At 33.5% G+C, this 22,907-nt stretch overlaps 2 protein-coding genes across 2 annotated transcripts; both read left to right on the top strand.

Moving 5' to 3' along the window:
- LOC144558589 (uncharacterized) lies at positions 1–2,030 on the top strand. Its single transcript, XM_078307433.1, has 5 exons — positions 1–208; positions 461–519; positions 634–715; positions 1,370–1,431; positions 1,572–2,030. The coding sequence occupies exons 1-5, from the start codon at positions 112–114 to the stop codon at positions 1,761–1,763; spliced, it is 492 nt and encodes a 163-aa protein (XP_078163559.1). The 5' UTR covers positions 1–111; the 3' UTR covers positions 1,764–2,030.
- Positions 2,031–7,033: 5,003 nt separating this feature from the next.
- Positions 7,034–12,218, top strand: LOC144558307 (Prolyl oligopeptidase family protein). Its single transcript, XM_078307121.1, is given in 11 exon segments — positions 7,034–7,482; positions 7,559–7,716; positions 8,049–8,274; positions 8,429–8,574; positions 8,651–8,880; positions 9,153–9,287; positions 9,374–9,502; positions 9,908–10,281; positions 10,996–11,209; positions 11,295–11,488; positions 11,572–12,218. Coding segments are annotated over 11 exon segments (2,364 nt in total). The 5' UTR covers positions 7,034–7,111; the 3' UTR covers positions 11,759–12,218.
- Positions 12,219–22,907: the final 10,689 nt, after the last annotated feature.

Here is a 22,907-nt window from a genome sequence, read left to right as displayed (position 1 = left end):
AGTTTGAACACCACCTTTATATAAAGCCAACTTCCTTTCTTCTTCTCTCTTCTTTTGTTTACCTCTAGCTAGCTAGCTTTCATCACCTAACTATAACTACATCTGCAATCAATGCTCATGGCACATGTAATAACAACCAGCGTTTTTCTACTACTACTGCTACTCTGTTCAACTTCACTTAGTGGTGCTACAAGTACTGAACACAACGGTTGGTTTTTCAATCATCTCCACTTAGAATAGTTCAAGAACGGAAAATAACATCTTTTGTTTCACTTGTAATCGAAACGCTTAATCAAAGATTGAGAATAGTGTTGGGTTTCTTATTCCGCCAACTCAGGCTTTCGTTGGAATAGCAAACTGATATTCTTTTTTTAGATTAGTATTACTCTTGAGTTATACAATCCAAACAGCATTTGTATTATTCCTTTTGACAATCCTAACTTGCACTATTCCTTTGCAGTGATGACAGCATCGATTGAATCAAGTGCTGACAAGCAGGATAATGCAATTATCAACAAGGTCAGTTTTATAGCTCTTTTAAATAATCCATATTTCTCATACTGTTGTAAAGAAGTAACACATTGTGTTTTTTCTTTTTTATCTTACTCTTTACATGGACTTGACTTGTAGGAGTTGGAGAAGCTGGAGATGACAAAGTATCAGAAAGGAAGAAAGATGGGAGGTTTTGAAGTGAAAAAGGATTCAACTGAGACAGGTGCAAACCTCTCTATTGGAAAAAGTGTGAATGAAATGAAGAGAGATTTAAGTGCATTTAAAGGAGCCTCAGGAAAAGCTAGTGTTGTTGGCTTAATACCTTTGAGTTCTGACTATCGCCAACCTAGATCTCATACACCAGTTCACAACTAGAAGGCAGACCCTCTGAATTTGCAACACTAATCACAAGCTTTAGTTCAGTTGTTTAGTACATATATATGTTTATTGTTTTTGCAATTTTGTTATGTTCTAGTGACCAAGGAGATAGAAGTTTTTTTTGGCATGTACTTGGATGTTTGCTTTCTGAAGAAAACATTCACTTTTTGACCTCCAATTGTAAATTTTGTTCAACTGTTTCTTGATTCATTTTATAATTTCCAACAATAATCATTTTTTTTTCTCTGTGGCTAATCAGTTATTCCCCAAGAATAAAGAAAGGAAAATTGAAAAGTAAAGAAATAATATAATTAATAACAGGCTTTGTGTAATAGATATGAAATGTGCAGAGCTTGTTTCATGAGTAAAAAAATTAAGTTAGACAAACTTCAGATGTAATTCAGAGTAATATAAATAGAGTACTCTAATATGTCAGTCTTTGACTATTTTCTGACAATATGTAATAATGAAATATGAATATTTAGTTTCTCTCATGCAGGTAAGGCAACTGAGACAGAAACGAAGCCTGCGGGTTCTTCAACTAAAGATGCGAAGGAAACGGTCTCTTTCTAATCTCTCACTTGCTAATCAATTTTTTCTTAAACTTTCTTCGTTGTCGTAAAAAAAGCAAATCAAATGAGTCGTTAACGCTCATATATATGGACTTGCATCATGTGAAATATATACCTCTTGATGTGTAGGATACTGGAAGCAAAACAGAGCTTTCAAAAATACTAGCTCAACCTGGTGGAAATCAAAACTTGGAACCACATAATAATGGCGATGTGGTTATGGAGATATTCAACATGCTCAAGAGAGACTACTCCCAGAAAGCTCGGCGTCGGGGGCCAATCAATAATGCAGCATTACCCTTAGACGATGAAGAACCCTAAATAAAACTTAATAGGAATTATAGGGACTATATTATATTATAAATATATATATGTGGCTATGTTAGATTTGTTCTTTGTTTAAAGTATTAGGTCGAGGCAGATAATTCGGTGTAAAATAGAATAATGCTTTCAAGCTTTTCTTAGTCCAGTTTTGGGTCTAGTAACGGTGCATACATTTAGATGGACAATTTTGGCTTACGTATGTTAACTTGAAGCTTGTAAAACATCCCTAATGTATTAAGACTTCCATATTTCATTAGACAAAAATGATTAAGCATCTTCATTTCTAAAGGATAATAGAAGAGAGAGATATGAAATGGAATTGTACTTCCAGCTTGTAATATAGTAATTATAACTGGTGCTCTATATATAGAGTCTTATCTACTTACAATTCTGACACTAATAATCTCTTAACAACTCTAACAATATTTCTAACATTCTCTTAATAACTTCACTAATTACAAGGGCCTTGTTTGGCAACACATGGATGATTAAATATTAATCCGCGCTAAGGATGGGTTGTTCGGTAAGCTAAAGGAAGGGCCAAGAGAAGCTAAAGGAAGGGAGGAGGTGCCTTAAGAAAGGGGCAGGGAATTAAGATCCGGGCAAAACGAGATTAAAAGAGGTTGTCTTAATCTGCGCTAAGAAACGGATGTTCAGCAAGAATAAGCGATTAAGAAAGCTAAAGGAGACTCCTTTAGACTTAAAGAGGCCCTTGTCAAATAACACCAACATAATACTAACTATCAAACGGAACTAACTCTATTAATTTCTCTGTAAAATTTCATAAAGAAAAAGAACTGTGTCATGTATGATAAGCATTATGTCAAAGCGCCGCATCTAAATATTTGTTAGCATCTCCATCCAATCTAACATCGTTGAATAGATAAATCCGACCCAATTCCTCAAAACCTCACTGTGGAGGACTAATTAGTGATAAATATCAAACAGGAGCGGCAGAGCCATCGTACAAGAAACAAGGATTTTGTAACGAACAAATTCAGCATTAAAAATGTTAAATTTCGTCAAAAAAAATTGCATGGATTATCGAAAATATGCAGCAATTAATATGTTAAATTTCCCCAATAAACCACTGAATGAATAGTAATCAATATGTTATCGAAAATGCTTGGATTATCGAAAACATATGGGTCTAGTAGCCAGGGGCGGAACCAGGATTTGAATTTGGGGGGGGCCGAGCCGCCGAAAGACGAAAGAACAACCTAGGATTTGAATTTGGCGAGTGCCAATCGGTATGCATCTGTAAAAAAACCATATGAAAATGTACACTTAAACTATATATATAAGCAACATCTTGATTTTATGGAGGGTGCACTACTACAAAAATGGTCATTGTACACTGCACATTGTACACGGATTTGATAATTTTACCTAAAAACCGTGGAGAAATTGTAATTTTTTGGAAGCCCGAAATATCTATGGGATCTCTACACGGATGTTTATTAAAGAATCAGTGTAGAAAGCCTTGAGAGAGCTACACGGACGTTTATTAGGAACTGTACACGGATTATTATTTAAATAACAGTGTAGAAAGCTTTAAGAGAGCTACACGGATATTTATTAAAGAACCGTGTAGAAAGGTAAGAATTGTACACAGATGTTTGTTTAAATAGCAGTGTAGAAAACTTGAGAGAGCAACACGGACGTTTAATAAAGAGCCGTGTAGAAAGGTGAAAATTTACACGGTTTTTTGTTTAAATAACAGTATAGAAAGCCTTGAGAGAGCTACACGGATTTTTAAGTAAAAAATCCGTGTAGAAAGGTTATTCTAGGGTTTTGGTTATATAAAAGACCTCATTCTAGCAGCGCCGTTTTGATCAATTAATACTCTCTCTCTCTCTCCTTCCAGAAGTGTCATTCTGATTTCTGTGCACAAAGAGCTAGGATCTGAGATCTTTGAAGTTAATTTGTATTTCTCCTCTCTATCTTGCTAAGCTTAGTCATGTATATATATATATATATATATATTTCTCTTTTCTGTTACTAGCTTATTATTGCTTATTTAGGTTAATTATTAATTAATACATGCATGCTTGATTTGTTAAGATAATGTAAATAATTAGTGTAATGTGGACCATTTTATGAAAGTGAGAAGTAAAGAAAACGCCTAAGGTCTCCATCATCAGATCTGAGAAAAACCGTTGAAGATCAGTACTAACGCTTCCGCCTAAAGATGTCTGCACTTCAGAACCGTAAGATTTAAATTACTTTGCTATTTTATTTTGAATTTACAGATTCTGGATTGCTTGTGTTTTTTTAATTGCAAAACACATCATGAATTATTAAGACTATCATTTGATATCAGAGCCATCGTAAATTCATATAAGATGCAATAATTTTTTTTTACGAAATTGATTTTCAATGGTTCGTATAAAAGCTAGACAGATTCAACTAATTTTATATATAAATATTTTCTTATAATTTTGGATGAAAATTTTAAAGGAGAATTTTTATTCCCTATTATGTATGCACATATATGTTGATCAATGGATTCTTATTGGAGATGCAATATGTTGGAGACCTTTAACCAAGAGGCATCATGTCATGGATCACATGGGAGCTCCTTTTTTGATATGTTGGATCTAATACACCTTAGTTTGTATGAAATTTTGGTCCAAACTAGATCATAACCAAGAGTTTTGGCAATTTGAGCCCAACTTAACGAATTTTGGGCCAAAGTTTGATCATGTGATTACTAAGTGGTAAGGATATAACTTTTATACAAACATTGTATTGGATCCTGAGTAGTATATGTTATGTTTTATCACATCAGATTGCATGTACAAAAGGCTTTGTATATATATATATTGCATGAATTGTAATCTTCTACCTTTTCTTGTTACTAACTAATACCAAATTATAATTGTAGTATGGACCAAAGCAAAAGTGTTACATCAAGGAGCAAATTGACGATGTCAGATGTATGTGGACAAAGCAGTTTCAATTTAAATTTTGTAATGCTCAATATGGATTTGTATAATTTTGTATAATTTAGTGTACATAAATTATTTATACTGTTGTATAGTTTTGGAATTATGAGTTTAAAAGACCTCTGTTTAATGTTTCTCTGTTTTGGAATTCTAATTTTAAATGGCTAACAAAATTGGAAGCTAGCCACAAAAAAAATGAGAAAAAAAGAACAATTCTACATGGACATTTAACTAAAGTCCGTATAGAAAGGTATTTAAACATTAAAAAAAATTGAAAAAAAAAAACAATTCTACACGGACATTTAGCTAAATGTCCGTGTAGAAAGGTATTTAAACATATAAAAAAAAAATAAGAGAGCTACACGGACATTTAGCTAAATATCCGTGTAGAAAGAGTAATTCTACACGGACATTTAGCTAAATGTCCGTGTAGAAAGGTATTTAAACATATAAAAAAAATAAGAGAGCTACACGGACATTTAGCTAAATGTCCGTGTAGAAAGACTCTTTCTACACGGATATTTAGCTAAATGTCCGTGTAGAAAGGTATTTAAACATATAAAAAATAATAGAGCTACACGGACATTTAGCTAAATATCCGTGTAGAAAGAGTAATCGTACATGGACATTTAGCTAAATGTCCGCGTAGAAAGAGTAATCATACACGGCTGTTTATGTAAATATCCGTGTAGCTCGGTTATTTTGAGAGCGACGCTGGCAAGCGTTTGTACACGGTTGTTTATGTAATAATCCGTGTAGCTCTCGATAATCGCACACGGATAAATATCCGTGTATAAATATTCAGGGATTTCTAAACCCTCACATTCCACACGGTAGGAAATCCGTGTAGCTCTCCTATTTATGTCCGTGTACAATCACTTATTCTGTAGTAGTGGTGCCTGCCCCCCTCTCACCCCCTTGGTTCCGCCCCTGCTAGTAGCTACCCATGAATTTAGGATCAGGAATATATTATGCGCACCTAAACCCAAATTTAGTATGTACAAGTTCTATAACGTACGATTATAATGGGCCATTCAAGCTTGGGATATCTTGAACTCGTAACTTTTGTTAGGCCGTTAAAGCCCAAACAAATAAAAATTCATTTCAGTACCCTAACGATCATTGTGAGTGTGTCAACCGATATATCTGACCTGCCGAATTTTTTTTTTACCACCCCATTAAATCAACCCGATTAATTAAATTTCAGATTCCACTACGAATTCAGACTGAATCTACGGACGGATTCCCGATCCGTATGAGTATTGGACCTACGGACCGATCCATTCGCTTACTGGGCCTGCACACGCATCCGTGCGCGTACTCCTCAGTCAGACTATTTAACCGTGATACAAGTTCAAATACCAAGAAATCAAATTTAGACAAACATAACCTGAAAAAAATTGGTTGCGCAGCTTGTTTTATGATTTTCTAACACAAACGCTAACTGGGGATGCGAACGGGTCGGTGTGCCAACGCAATCATCCGTGCGCAGGCCCAGGGTGCGAGCGGATCGGTCCGCAAATCCAATAAGCACATGGGTTCGGGATCTATCCACAGATTCAGTCCGAGTTTGTGGCGGAATCTTAAATTTAAATAAACAAGTAGTATTCATTTAATTCTGATTTTTTGAGAGTGGTAAGAAAAAAAATTTCGGTCTGACCTGATGTGACAAAACAATAATAACTTAACTAATTTTCTGGGTCACCGATTCGGCGGTCCAAAGCTAGTATTGGGCCTATTCCGTCTCCAAAACTCCTGTGAAAGGAGAAGCAATGGAAGTTGTTGATTGGGCCTAAAAGGCGTTAACTACTGAACAATTTAAACGAGTTTAAGAGTTCGGATCACTACTGTGGGTTACCTGATAATTTCAAAGCATCTTTATCCCCGCCCGTTAATAAAAAGGTAAGCGGTTGATGGGCAGTATCCATATCTTTCCAGGTACCTGACTCAACACAATTGAAACGGACGGCTCAAATTTATTCTCAGACGGTGCTTATTCGGAATGACGCAGGAGGCCAGTATTATGTGTGCTTTGAGATTCGTGTCAAGTTAAAAGAATCCTGTACTGTCCGTTTCAATTGTAGTCAGTCAGGTAACCTGAGGAATTCGGATCCCCTCAGATCACCTGACTGAGTAGAATTAAATCGCACGGTTCAAAAATGTATTGGCACGCATCTCAAAGCACAAATGATCCTGCTCCTGTCATCCCGAAACCCGACCTTCTGAGAGTAAATCTGAACCGTCCGTTTCAATTGTGTTGTGTCAGGTACCTGGGAGGGGATGTGAATTCTGATGGGCAGCTATTGCTAGTCAGGAACCCGGCCCAATTGGCTACTCAAGTTCTCTGATTCTCTCTGGCTGACTGGCACGCTCGCGCCACCACTGTGGCGGCGCACCATGCTGCGAAGAACAACCGCCCCTATCTCTCTTCGATCTCTTCAGTCTCTCTTCCTTCCATCGTCGACTTTTGCTGCTTCTTGTTCTTCTCAATGCAAAAGAAGAAATCTCAACTCGCCTTCTGTACAACCACCAGAACCGCCAAAGAAGATACCTTTCACTGTATCCGCTCACGGACGGAGCTGGGATGATCCATACCACTGGATGCGCAACACGGACGATCAGGATTTGTTAGAATATCTCAAACGAGAGAATGACTACACGGAGGCTTATATGGCTGACACAAGTGGTCTCAGTAGGAGGTTGATAGCTGAGATGAAAGGTCGGATGCCTGCCACGGTGGCCACACCTCCTGAACCGTGGGGGACATGGTACTTTACCTAATCTCTGATACAAAGCACTTAAGCAATGCAGTTTTTTGTTGAATTCTAAAATTTTCTGAACCAGGTTATACTTTCAGTACATACCAGAGGGGAAGGAGTATCCAGTACTATGTAGAAAGCCCAGGCTATCGAGAGGATTTGTTAAATTGGCTATAAATTACATTTATGCCCTTGAGAAAGAGCAAATTTTGCTAGATTGGAACCAAGTTGCTCAAAAATATGGTATGCATTACTCTTCTTTCCTTTCTTTCGATTTTTTGTCCTGAAGTGTGTAATTTTAGCAAGTGCTTACTAAATAATACAGTTAGAAACCATTTTCTCCATATTCCAGTAGCATTCATTACTTTTCAATTCTGCAAATTAAGCCTCAACTAAGCTAAGATAGACAAGTAATTAAGCCACAGTTCAATTGAATCCTGCCTTGATAATCAAGCATTGCCTCAAGTTGTCACTGCTCACTTAGGAACTACAAGTTTGACCTTGACAAAATTTTGTTAAGCTGGTTTAATATTTGAATCATACTTTTCTCTTAATTAGCTCCGTATCATTTTTAGGTTATGTTCATATTGGCAGTTGTCGAATATCACCTGATCACAAGTTCCTTGCATATACGCTCGACTCATCTGGCAGCGAATTTTTCTCACTTCACATAAAAGACCTTCAAACTAACCGTATTATTTATACGAGTTCAGTAGACAAAGGTGTTGTTAGCTTAGCGTGGACTGGAGACAGCTTGTTTTTAGTTTACACTATATGTGATCAGACTCAGCGTCCCTATCAGTATATCCTTGTCTTTTTTTCCAAAACATAATAATAATTTTAGAGCAGCGACACTAGCAGCAACAGCAGCAAGTACAAAGCGGCCAAACAGAAGAACATTTCCGCCTGTAATCTTGATATGTGATTTTGATCATTTTTTTTTTCCTTTCAATAGGGTCTTTTGCCACAAACTTGGATCGGAAGAAGAAGATTCTCTGATATTCACTGAACATGATAGAAGTTGTTGTGTGGATATAACAAGCACAAAAGATTTCAAGTACATAACTATCAACTCAAACTCAAGGACATCATCTGAGGAAGGTCACATTCCAAATTCAATTCTAAAATTTTTTTTTTCAAAACCCTTTTCTCTTTATGTGCTTTTATTGAGAAATAGTTTTCATTTTGATGGTGTAACAGGTATACATAATTGATTCTGCTAATGTCAGAGCTGGCATGAGCAGGATTAGGAAACGAGTGACTGGTGTGCAATATTTTGTGGAGCATCACCATGGTTACTTTTACATTCTAACAAATTATCCTACTGAAGCAGTGGATTTAGCAGATTATGGTGGTTATTACTTGGCTAGATGCATGGCTGAAAGGTCCATGTTGAATGAATGGGAGGTAATGTTGTTTCAAGCTATGTAGCATGGACACTCTAAAATTGTGCCGTATCTGTGTCTAACCACGTACCGTATCCGTGTTTAACACATGCTTTAATAGAAATTGAATCCAAAATGACGTGCAATATTTTGTTGGCTCATGTCGGACACTCTAATCCATGTCAGTGCTGTCAAGCAAACCCAACCAGGCATTTAGTTCTCGCCATGTCTCTCTTGATTAAATTTTTGTTATGGGGTTTTTCTTAATTTTAGCATTGGTGATTCAATTCTCAGGTTCTTTTAGTGCCAGAAGAGGGCACCATTTTTCAGGATATGGATATATTTCATGGCAATCTCATTATTTTTCTTCACAAAGATGGGCTTCCATTGTTTTGTTCCATTGACATGCCAATTGATCCTGATATCCAGGTATCTTAGTGAGCCAGCTGACTGGTCTACTTTCTATGGATAATTATTTCTTTTACAAGTCTCTTGATAAAAACCATATTATTCAGGGTCCAAAGAAGGTAGAAGAGTTTGACCCATGGTTCTTCCCAGTTCCAACTACTTTATGCAGCGTCACACCCGGTTCAAACCATGATTATATGTCCACTGTTTATCGTGCTGTTGTATCATCTCCAGTGGTATTGCCTGTTATCTCTATGCTTTTTTCTATGTTATATTTTTCTTTCCATATGGTCTCTTTGTCTGCCATAAAGTAATTCAACTCAGCTAGTAGCCATAATTTCATCTTGGCTGCAGTAATGGTGCTATAATTTCTGTCTGTTTTATAATATTAGCAATCAACTGTTCATAAACTCCATAGCTTTGGAGTCAAGCCTCTGCTGTGCAATTAGGCCTAGATTTAGCCAAATATGTGCTCCATAAAATTAACTCTGAATTAAAAATGGCACATTGTAGGCAATGTCAGTCATGTTACCCTCTATTGTGTGATAATGCTTACTGCCATAATAGAAAAAATAATTTCTATCCGGAAGCAGTTTTTATATTAGTATGTTGGCCTTATTTCTTTTTTTGTGATTTTTTAGATGCCAGATTTAACAGTTGATTATGACATGAAAAAAAGAGAATTCACCATCTTACAACAAGATGTTGTCGAGGGCTTATCTGAAAACAGTAATCCAACTGGCTCTCCTCTGAAAAAATTGGAATCCCGGAATATGATAACTTGGAGGGACCTTTCTGAGAAATATCATTGTGAGAGAAGAGAGGTCAAGTCTTATGACGGGATTTCAGTGCCTTTAACAATTTTATACTCGGGTAGCAAGGATATTCAAAATAGTGCTTCGGCAGGTATATTACATGGTTATGGTGCATATGGAGAAGTTTTAGATAAAAGCTGGTGTGCTGATCGATTGAGCCTACTTGACCGTGGTTGGGTTGTTGCATTTGCTGATGTAAGGTACAAAAACATAGTCGTTGTTCAAGTGAACCCTTTTAGTTTAGCTTTAGGAGGGTTCAAATGCCTTGTGTTTTTCATGCCTTATCGTGCCTTATATGTTTTATCTTCATTTTCAAAGTTCAAACAGTCGATCTGAACTTATCAACATAATCTCTGTATAAAAATGTGCTTGGAGACCAAATTTTATATTTTTTGGAAATGTTTTACTATTTTTTTTAGATAGGACCATCCAAAAACAGCGATTTTTGTACCTATCTAAAAAAAATAGTAATAGAAATTCAAAAAATATCAAATTTGGTCTCCAAGCACATTGATATGGATATCATGTTGATCAGTTCGGATCGACTGTTTGAACTTTGAAAATGAAGATAAAGCATATGAGGCACATTTGAGGCATTTGAACCCTCCTCTTTAGTTTATTATTTTTAAATTTTAAGTGTCCATCTTTTTGTCAGAAAAGAAAAGAGAATAGTGTCCTTAATTGTTTGAAAGTTTGACTTATTTTTTAATAGAAAGGTCCAGATTTAACTTTTGGCTAATGACCATAACAAGCAGTTGTAAGAATTATACATGGGCCTTTCAAGAGAATATTTTCAATGAGACAAACGCAAAACCTGTATATATTTCAAATTCCGATCCTATGTACATTTACCATAGAATTTTCAGTTGTAAGTTCACCACGCTTCAATATTTCAAATTTGACTATGTTTACAGGGGTGGTGGGGGTGATCCATCGTGGCACCAAGCAGGAACCAAAACAAATAAAATGAACTCAATCTATGATTTCACTGAATGTGCAAAATATCTAATTAGAGAAGGTTTTGTTCACAAAAATCGTCTTGGTGCCATTGGTGTCAGCGCTGGGGGCCTTCTTGTTGGTGCAACAATCAATTTGTATCCGCATTTATTTTCTGCTGCCATACTAAAGGTACTTCCTATTCAGATAGGAGATTTCATTACAAAAAAAGTTACTATCATAGATGATAATGGAAGGCTAATTAACGTTTAATCAGGTACCATTTCTAGATATATGCAACACAATGCTAGATCCGAGTTTGCCCCTCACAATCTTGGACTATGATGAATTTGGCAACCCAAAAGTAAAGCCTGAATTTGAGGCAATTCATAGTTTGTCTCCTTGTGATAATTTGTTACCTGGTGCATGTTACCCCCCAGTTCTAGTAACAGCCTCCTTCCATGATTCGAGGTATCTTTATTCTTTACAGTTTTCTTATATTTGAAAAGTTCTTTTTCTTGTACAAAATTTATCACTTTTTTTTTTCCTTTTAGAGTTGGGGTGTGGGAAGCAGCAAAATGGGTTTCCAAGGCAAGGGATGTAACATGCACCTCCTGCTCCCGTTCAATTATTCTTAAAACTAACATAGCAAGCGGCCATTTTGGCGAAGGAGGCCGATTTTTACAATGTGATGAGACAGCTTTTGAATATGCCTTCCTCATAAAGGCACTTGGAGAATGAATGTGTCAATCTCTAATCATAACTACCTTGTGAAATACATCTCTTTTGGGTCTGTGTTTCTACCTTAAGTTTTTGTTCAATGGTCTATTTTGGGTTATTTTAAATAGTTATTTAAGTTCTTGTGGATAATTGCACCTGTAGTTGTTAATTCTATTGTGATTTTATTCCCTCTGATCCTGTAGTACAGGAATGGGATTCTAGATTCCAAACATAACTCTTTTTTTCCCCAAGGAAATCGGAGTATTTTGATGACGGTAGGTTGGATCAGGGTCTTAGGATTACAACATGCGAAATTCTTGAGATTTTTTTGGTAACTTTTAGGTCATTTATTAGTAAGCATAGTTCTGTTTTGATATGTTCAACCTAATTGTTCAACACAGGAAGTGTGTGGGACTATTTTCTCAAGAAACAGTGTGATGTAAATAAGATAAGAGGGAGAGACAATATCTGATATTTCGTATTATGTTTTTATACTGATAGTTTCTAGCAATAAATCATGACCACACATCCTCTGTTACATTTTCAGTTTAGGCCTTGCTGACTTTGTTTCTTCACAGTTCACACTTTGTTTCTTTACAAAGTGATACTTCGTATTAGGGCTGTCAAAAAAGCTTGCGGCTCGTGGCTCGCTCGCGGCTCGTCTCTAGCTCGCTCGCTAACAGCTCGCTCGGTAGTGGACCGAGCTGTTAACGAGCCAGCTCGGCTCAAGCTCGGGCCAAAATAAACGAGCTGAGCCAGGGGTCAGCTCGGACCGGGCCAGCTCGGCTCGTTAAGCTACAGTGAATTTAGGGTTTAGTTCCGTATAATTTCAAGTCCAGTCCCATTTTTAAAGGCGCAATTATGCAAAATTGATGTATTTTCGGTTTGGGAAGAAAGGATATGGCTTTAGTTGCTTGAAGATGTGCATGCTAGACAATTTCTTAAATTTTTTGAGTGAGATTTCTTATTTTTTTTATTTTTGAATTTGTATAATAATAGCCCAATAAAGCCCAACGAGCCAGCTCGTCAGCTCGCGAGCTAGCTCGGGCTGGCTTGTCACAAGCTGAGCCAGAGGTTTTGGCTCGGGTGACCTAGGTCCAGCTCGCTCGGTCCAGGCTCGGGCCAAAATAAACGAGCTGAGCTAAGGCCCAGCTCGGCCCGAGCCAGCTCGTTTACAGCCCTACTTCGTATTTACAATGTGGGCCTAGCTGGTTGAATTTGATTCAGGTTAAATTGTCAAAATGAAAGCTACTGAGCTAAGCGCTACTTGAATCTCGTGAGCAAAATTCTAGTGCAGTGTGCATAATTTTGCATTATCCTAAGTTGGGGAATTATAATTTATAACTGTTCCATTTCCGTAAAATTTTGGAGGAAGCTGGTCCTTTGCTGACAGTAAATCTGTGAAACTGTCCCTCCTGGACTTTTGACGGTACTTTTTTTTTATGAAAGTTTTGACAGTACTTGCATATCAGAAGTTTGGTGTCTAGTTTCGTGTGATGAAAGAATCTTGGAACAAAACAAATCATATGGACCAGCAATTTAAGACTCGTAAGGTCTGTTGCAGGATTTTTTTTCTAGGAAAAGGATCAAGTGAAATCCTATATATTATAGTCATTAACACAAAATTATGGCTAACCTTACATGTTTACGTTACTCCGAATTATGATGAGTTAGAATGGGTTTGTTTACTGCTATGTTGCATGGATACGGATACGGGTGTCGTATATATAGATACGGCGATTTGTTAATTTTCAAAAATCCCGAGTACATAGGTTGACGATTAACATATGAAGAAATTTGCGTAGTACTGTATAGTATAAATATCTTCGAGAAGGCGAGAACTGTGTTATCATCTGAAGCAAAAAAAAAAAGAAAAGAAGGTTGCACAAGTAAACCACACTGGAACTGTCACAAAGGACGCAGGTTCTTAATTTAGAAAAGGCATCAACCTGAGTTTTCTTTGCATTTGGCTCAGTTGGAAGATGGAGGCGCCTGATATAACCTTCTTGGAATAAGAGGTGCATTAAGATCTCCTTTAGGAAAACCTTCCCCGCATAATTAAATGATGGGACCATATTATTTTGACTCCTGTGGATCTTTGCAAGAAGCCTAGAACCAAGCAAAATGGGGTTATTACTAGGAGCCCAAGTAGGGGTGTCAATGGCACCCTTTTACCCGTTTATTCGACCCGTATCGTATCCGAAAACACGGATAAGGGTAAGAATTTTTTTTTTCCATTAGCTAATCGGGTAAGGGTAAGGATAATTATTTTTTTCCATTATCTTACCCGTTTTCGTATAAGATAATTTTAAAATATATATATATATATATATATATATATAGATATATATTTGTATGAAGATGATACATGATACAATAAAATTTTGTATTTTATTAAATTTTCATAATACAAATTAGTTGTATTCACTATTTTTTTTCTTATTTTAAAAAATATTTTATCGAAAGCACAAATCGAAATGTTAATGGCACTTTTTTATCCGTTTACCCCACCCGTATCGTATTCGAAAAGGCGAGTAAGGATAAAGATTTTCTTTCGTTATCATAATGGGTACGGGTATGAAAATATCTCCACCCGACCCGTATTGTACCTGTTGACACCCCTAAGCCCAAGCAAAATGGGGTTATTACTAGGAGTTGCTACCTGCTAAATTAAATTTGCCTCTATACTGGTGGATCTAAGGTTTAGCTAAAGGTGGCTAAGCCACTCCTATAATTTCAATTTTTTAATTATATGTATAGAAATTTAATTTAATTTTGTCTTTTTTAAACATTTTATATAGACTAGCCACTCTAAAAAAATAACAAATATTTAGGTGTAGTCTAGTAGTTAAAGGTCTATTTTGTGATTGAGAGATCTTAAGTTCAAATCTCAGTATCCCACCCATTACCATTGTGCATTTCAATTTTCAGTCATCCCTATTAAAATTTTGTTAGTTTCGTCCGTCTCTACAAGCCATTGAGTCAGTCAAAAATTATAGAGGGGACAATTGAATGTCTTTGTCGACGTAGGAATACATTTTGTTGATGGAGACGATGATATTATCACTTTGTTAGATTTTTCTCGTTGAAAAATGAGGGTCGGCAGTGGAATAATCGAATTTTAGAATTGAAAAAATTGAAGTTCAAGAATCAAAATGAGAAAAACTGAATGAAGTATTTGATGCAAAATTATAATTATAATTTATAAATACATAAAAAAAAAGGTTTATTTTGCTCTCTTTATTTATCTTCAGTGGTACATGATCATTTTCATAAAAATATGGTCGCATTTTAATGTACAAGGTGCGAAGTTGTTCACATAAAACTTTTTTTGTGTTTTTTGGTGAAACTTTCGTGTGATTTATCATGCCATTTATCGTTGTTACAAATCTGTAGCATGTCAAATAGATATTAATTGTTTTTCAAAATTTGTCAAAGCAATATTTTTATAATATTGTCTTACTTAATACTTTATTAAATAAGTGTTTCTCTTTTCATAGCAAAATATGAAAAACAATCATAGTTATAAGAAGAAGAAAAATCATTCTAAGTCTAGCAATAAACACGAGGAAATTTCTTCATATTCGTGCTTCAATTAAACCTCTATTTTTCAAAATTTTAGTGAGAAGAGTTTCAATACCGCAAATTAATACCACAAAATTCCCTAACTTCTTTTTCATTTAATTTTCAATTTTGTATATCTAACATCAAATCCAAATCACGCGTACACATAACATTTTATGATTTATTTTAGTATATTTATATTAAATCAAGAATTGGAAAAATGAACATCATAGTTGATCTATTATAGTTAACTGAGATCGCTCATTATAATCTGATTTAACCGAACTCAAAAAATACGCCTCCTTTTAAAAAGAACAATACAAAAAAATTAAATTAAAATTGATGTTTGGTTTGGATCACAAATTCACAAAATGACTCTTATCGGTTCATCCGATCATGATCTGTATTGTATCAAAAAGACGGGTAAAATAGAAATTTATTTTATGTTAATATTGGTAATCTTTGAAATTTTTGTGTTAATGTAAAAATTAATTGTGTTAGTATCATCATTATGTTATCCCCGGCATATCATAATGGTAATCTTTGAAAATTTTGTGTTAATATAAAAATTAATTTTGTTTGTATCATCACTCTGTTATCCAGGGCAGATTATATTGGTAATCTTTGAAATTTTTGTGTCAATATAAAAATTAATTGTGTTGGTATCATCACCCTGTTATTCCGGGCAGATCATATTGGTAATCTTTGAAATTTTTGTGTTAATATAAAAATTAATTGTGTTAATATTATCATCACTCTGTTATTCCGGACAGATCATATTGGTAATCTTTGAAATTTTTGTGCTAATATAAAAATTAATTGTGTTAATATCAACATCACCCTGTTATCTCCGGCAAATCATATTGATAATTACGTGCGATATCCTTTGTATTGACTCACGGAAAAGTCAATGTTAATTATTAGAACAAGGTACAGGTGGCAACTTACTTTTTTTTTTTTATCTCCACTTCCAACATCTTAGATACCCAATAGCAAAAATAGAATGAAATAAAAATCCACAACAATCTTCAAATCTTAGCCGCCACAGGTGGTGCTCGCTCCTGGCCTACCTACAATATATATATATATATATATATATATATATATATGTGGGCTATGGTGCATTGCAATGCATGGAGGGATTTGTGCATTGGACCATAAATCTAAAATTCAAAATTCAAATGGCCGATCCAAACCGTTCATCTTGTTCTCCATATTAATGTGTGCTTGGAGACCAAATTTTACATTTTTCTGAATTGTTTTACTATTTATTAAGTATTTTACAAAATTGTTGATCCAACGGTGGCTTAACAAAACAGTAAAATCAGCAGCCACCGTCGGATCAACAATTTTGTAAAATACTTAATAAATAGTAAAAAAAATCAGAAAAATGTAAAATTTGGTCTCCAAGCACATATTAATATGGAGAACAAGATGAACGGTTTGGATCGGCCATTTGAATTTTAGATTTATGATCCAATACACCAACCCCTCCATGCATTGCAATGCACCATAGCCCATCTCTCTCTCTCTCTCTCTCTCTATATATATATATATATATGGATTTGGCTAATATGCTATGGGTAGCTAAGAGGCCTCCCGTGCTACGGCTTAATATTCGACTTTTCAAAATCCTAACGGTCGATCTGAACCGTTCATCTTGTTCTCCATATTAATATGTGTTTGGAGACCAAATTTTACATTTTTTGGAATTTGTTTACTATTATTTTAGATTTATTGAATATCGCTGTTTTTTATGGTCCAGATTTGCCTGAAAAACAACGATTTTCAATAAATCTAAAAAAATAGTAAAAAAATTTCAAAAAATGTAAAATTTGGTCTCCAAGCACATATTAATATGGAGAACAAGATGAACGGTTCGGATCGACCGTTAGAATTTTGAAAAGTCAAATATTGAGCCGTAGCACGGGAGGCCTCTTAGCTACCCATAGCACCGTAGCCAAGTCCTATATATATATATATATATATATATATATCTCCATTCTTATATTATGCACGTAGTTGTCCTGATTCGTCAATGGCTGAGATTAAAAGATGAATTTTCGAATTGAATATCAACCCTTCATTCACATAATTTGTATTCTTTTGATTAAATACATCTATTTTATGTGTAGAAATCTAAATTTAGTTAAAAATATACTTGCCACACAGATTGTTATATGGTTTATCACATTAAATTTGAATAAATTCCTAACGATCTGTTTCCTTATTTCTCTTTACAACTATATATCTTCAATTCTTGCAATTAAATTATTTCATTATTTCTTTAAGTGATCTGTTTCCTTATTTCTCTTTACAACTATCTTTAATTATTGCAATTAAATTATTTCTTTATATCCCCATCTGTCAAACCAGTATGAAATAGATAACCCATTACCTATTACCCATTGGAATATCTTTGTGATGGATTGTAGTTTACATATAAAAAAAAAAAAATGGAACCCTCTGTCGTCCAAAGGTTAGGCCTCATTACATATGTTTGAATTGAGCCGATCTTCACTATTATTTTTTACCACAACACATCCGGTTAATATGTATAATCTCCACCTCCACTTTGAGTTATACCGAGACTACATTTAATTTCATTTTAATTGTTAAAGCAATAAATATTTTACAAGTTGGGTTTAGAACCAAAGACCATGAACTAAATATGCACAAATAAGAACATAGTAGCCAGACTCTTAAATTATTTACTAAATGGTAAACAATTGTATAATTTATGTGATCCCATGAATGAAAACAACAAAATATCATTCCTAAGCTATGATGTCCATTTAAGCAAATAATATTAGCAATTTCATTGAAAATACAATAAATTATTTCCTTAAGTGTAATTTTAACTTATTTCGTTTAATAAAGAGGGTTCTAAAATACGGACTAAATAGGTATAACAAGAAACATTTCTCTCAACACTGAAAATAATAAATTAGACTTCCAAAATAGAATGGTACTAAAAAAAATTTTAGAAGGTAAATAAGTTGCTTGGGCACCACTCTTGTATGGATAGTCATACTGACACAAGAAACTTTTATATTAACCCAACATCTTATATAAATTAAGTGTATGAACAACATTAGCCTTCTTTTTATATATTTCAATTATTATTTTCCATAATGTAATGAATATTGTGATAATTTATTAATGATTTTATTTCCATAATTACCAGATATTCTTTTATGATTTATTCATATTTGATTTTTTTTTCTGATTTTCTTAATGCAATTAATATTGCGCATTACAAAAAATAGATTAGGAAATAAAATTGATTTTACTTAAATAAATTCTCGAACTTTTTAAGCTATGTATTAAAACTCATAAAAATATAACTACATAATTTACAAAATAGAATACACATCGATTCAAGAAATTTAATAATATGAGTCACATGTTGTAATCAATAATACCATCGAAATCAAATATATTGTTTAATTTGTATATTATTTTTTCTCTTATATTGATACTTATAATATATATAATCTATATGTCTATTTTAATTAAAATTGTTAGGACAAAATTTTATTTAAGTTTTCATATTTAATTTATATTTATTAATTGCATACATAGAAAAACAATCTCCTAACTAGCAGGAAGAAAACTTGGGAGAAAAAAAAAAGCTTTTAAATTTGAAGTTTGACAATCATGATAATTCTTCTTCGTGAAACAATCTATTATTTTTATTAATAAAATTCAGGTAATTTTCTTATTTATTAATTTATTTCTCCTTACAACTATATTGAATTCTTGCAATTAAATTATTTGCTTATTTCTCCATTTCTTTCGTTTCATTTCTCCTCTTCTTTTATAGTTTCGACAATGAAAATGAAAACAATCATGTCTTTCTATATTTTGTTTAGTGCTATTGTATCTTTATGAATAGATAAATAGTAGATGTTGTGCTGATGAAAACAATCATATCTTTCTGAACTAGAGAGAATTAAAAAAAATCATGTTATATTTGATACCTTTTTTTCATTTGTTGTTGTTTATTTTATTGTTATTTATTATTTTTATTTCTGTTTTTTTTTTCATTTGTCGTTTATTTTCATTTTTTTATTTTGTGTGAATGTCAAACAAAAAAATCTCTTCGCATTCTATTCAATCTTATAATATATATGTCAAATTATGGAGAAAGGTGTAGGTTCGATGCCCATCGGACCTAGTTTGGTTCTGATGGCAGATATACCGTCTAATTTGCTTCAGGATTTGTGCGCACGAATATTAAAGCAACGCGAAAGTTCTGGCGCGAATCTTAAAGCCAATCCGACGGTGAGTGAACCCGTTAGAACCAAAGTAGGTCTGATGCCCATCGGACCTACTCTGTTTCCCAATTTATGAACATTGCCTCTTTTGCAACAGTAAAAATATGTAGCTCTTGTTTCAGCATGTTATGTTGTATTTGGCACAATAATAAATTTAAAATTCGAAAAGAATTGAGAATTAGATTTTGGTCTAGTAGCAAAGGCACACGGTCTCTATATGAGAGGTCATGAATTCGAAATCCAGATGAGAGAAATCATTTGTTGTAATAATAAAGGTATTAAATAGTTAGGTGACTTGACCTCCAACATTTACTCTAAAAAAATTTGAAAATAATTAGCAAGTTTTAAAATTCGTAGTTCAAAGTATAATGCACAAATAGTTTGTTCTCTTATCTTCGTATTAAAATGTGTTTGCAGACCAAATTTTATGTCATTTGAAATTTATTTACTATATTTTAGATAGGTAATCACTGTTGTAAAAAACGGCCATTTAGTCTGACAACTTGTCCGATTAATCGTTGGCGGTGACCAAATCATTACAAATCGTTCGTTTCCGTTTATGTGACCAATTAGTTAGTCGTTTTTATTATTATTTATTTTTGCATTCATCCGTTAAATGTATTATACCTTGCCTTGTCTTATCTGTGTTTTATTAAATGACAATTTCATAAAATTTTATTAATTAGTTTTAATAATTATAAATATATGCACATAACTTTAGTAAAAGCGTAAAATTATTCGCAATATTCCGATTAATCGACCGCATACCGATTAATCGCTTAATGGTACTCCGTTCGTTCGATGAGCTCAACAACAACAACCAAGCTTTTAGTACCGTTATTTACATCATAGGTACAATATCACTATTTTAGATGGTCCAGAATCTTCTATAAATAAGTGATTTTGCAACTATCTAAACATTAGTAAAATATTTAAAAATATATATATAATTTGATCTTCAAGCATATTTTAATATAGAAATTGTGTGAAGCAGTTCCGATTGATTCTTCAAATCTTAAAAACGAAAATAAGAATGTAAAACATGATTAATACATGAAGTGAATGATACATTATAATTTATAACTCTCTTCATATAAAAATTATGAAGTTTCAGAAATAAATAAATTATGTGAAAAGTCTGGATATAACTCAAAAATTGACCATAATTTGCGAATAGTTTGCAAAATAATTCGGAAATTCATTTAATTCGTCTCTTCATTCAAAAAAATTCTAATGAACTAGAATGAATAATTTGCGAATTATTCGAATTATTCACAAATCTTGTTCTTTTTCACTAGAGATTTGGTTTGAACGTGGACTGCGCAGAACTTTTGAAAAGAAAAATTCCCAATTGAAATAATTTTGCATCTAACTTTGCTATTATAAGAACACGCAAACAACGAATGATTAGGTAAAAAAAGGAATAATCTTGCTTCAGTGCAAAAAAGTATAATGATACGGTGTATCCAAGCTGGACCTATTTTGCTGGTTGTTGAGGATTTCATCGCAAATTCTCAAATCATATAATATATATTTATTATTAAACTATGTTTCTCCGGTTCTTGTGTAGTTGTAAAATATGTTGTATTTTGTACAGCGAGTTTGCAATACCAACAAAATCATACTAAATGATTTAGCATTCTAAGCTCTTTTAGACAATTAAATTATAATTTTTTCCACATACAATAGCTAATGAACAACAGATATTTGCATTTCATAAGAAAATAAGATGAAAAAAAGGGTCTCTAGAATTAATCTTTACTCTAATTAATGACTAAGAGTTTAAGACAATGTCATTCGTATAGAAGTTCGTCAAAATTCGAATGATAAATTGTTATAAATGTTTAAAATATAAATATTTGACTAATATTTATTAAAAAAATATATATATAAAATAGGCTTTGGGACATGAGGTTTAGGTCAGGCAATAGGCGTTACAGGCTAATTTTTTAGCCTTGTTTTGTCACAAGATTTGCGAATTAAATCCGAATAATTCATTTTTTTGGTGATGTCGAATTATTCGGTTGACCAAATTAAATCCGAATAATTCGTGAATTTTACGAATTTTTCCTGAAATTTAAGAATTAAAAACGAATTATTCGGGTTTAATTTGGTTGACCGAATCAAACGCCGAATTATTCGGTTGACCAAATTAAACCCGAATAATTCTCGAATTTTTCTCGAATTTTTCCCAGTATTTTTTTTTCTCTTACAGAACTGAGATCTTTGATCTGGATAATTCTTAATCATTTTTGAATTATTCCCGAATCACAAATTTTTTACCTCGCCGAACCGAGCCCGAATAATTCATTTGTCACAATGGCCTTGATCTCATCAAGGTTGGAGGCTTGGAGCCATATAAGAATTCTATATAACCATATAGTTCATGTGAGCAGATGTCATTTCCATTATTTGGAGGTTCCTAGTGGATCCACTTTTCCTGCTTTTCATACTAAAAGGAATGATTAGTTGTTGTGCTGGCTTAAGGAATATTGAGCTTAGTTGCCATGGCCTTGTCACGGAATTATTATTGACACATTTTGTTTTATTTCATAAATGGTAGTCAAAGGAAAAAAAAAACATTGTACTATTATAAGAAAAACCTGTTTTTCCTTGCAATTTTGATGGTTATAAAAACAGAGTAATTTTGGCATTTGTGTATGCAATTATGCTATGTTCATTTGATTCATGGGTGCTGATCTAGACATTTGTTGGAGATTGCTTTTGTAAATCTTTTTACTATTCATTTGTTGGAGATTAATTTTTTTTTACTCTTTATTTTTCAACTATATTTTTTGAAAGGGATAAAACCATTATTAATAGATGGTACAAAATTCGTAGATCAATAATTTCATACATGAAGATTTCAATTGAATAGAACAAATTCAGTCTTAATTATGGCCTAGATAAAATAATAAAAGTACAGAATAAATTTAAATGAGATCAGCATTCAACAATTTATCTCACTTAAATTTATTTAATTTGTTGATATATTCAAAACATTAAACTGAAGAATATTGTTGACTGATATAGTGCTTGTTGTTATGACTATAGTGACAAATGAATTATTCGGATTTGGTTTGGCGAAGTCAAAATTTCTTGATTTGGGAATAATTCGGGTTTAAATCGAGAATGATTCAGAATTATCCGAATTAGAGAACTCACTCCAGCAAGAGAGCAAAAAAAAAAACCAAAAAAAAAGTTCTGAGAATAATTCGTAAAATTCGGGAAAAATTTGCAAATTATTCAGGTTTAATTCGGTCAACCGAATAATTCGGCGTTCGATTTGGCATCACCAAAAAAAAGAATTATTCGGGTTTAATTCG

The sequence above is a fragment of the Carex rostrata genome, chromosome 8 (genome assembly GCF_964058835.1).
Source record: "Carex rostrata chromosome 8, lpCarRost1.2, whole genome shotgun sequence".
Taxonomy (NCBI): domain Eukaryota; kingdom Viridiplantae; phylum Streptophyta; class Magnoliopsida; order Poales; family Cyperaceae; genus Carex; species Carex rostrata.
Note: the sequence above shows the minus strand (reverse complement) of the source record. Positions and strands in the feature narration are given on the sequence as shown.

Excerpts from the sequence above, each read along its gene's own strand:
- LOC144558589 (XM_078307433.1), top strand. The coding sequence starts at position 112 with ATGCTCATGGCACATGTAATAACAACCAGCGTTTTTCTACTACTACTG. Across the intron at positions 209-460 it reads TACAAGTACTGAACACAACG|TGATGACAGCATCGATTGAA; the intron begins GTTGGTTTTTCA and ends ATTCCTTTGCAG. Across the intron at positions 716-1,369 it reads AAAGGATTCAACTGAGACAG|GTAAGGCAACTGAGACAGAA; the intron begins GTGCAAACCTCT and ends TCTCTCATGCAG.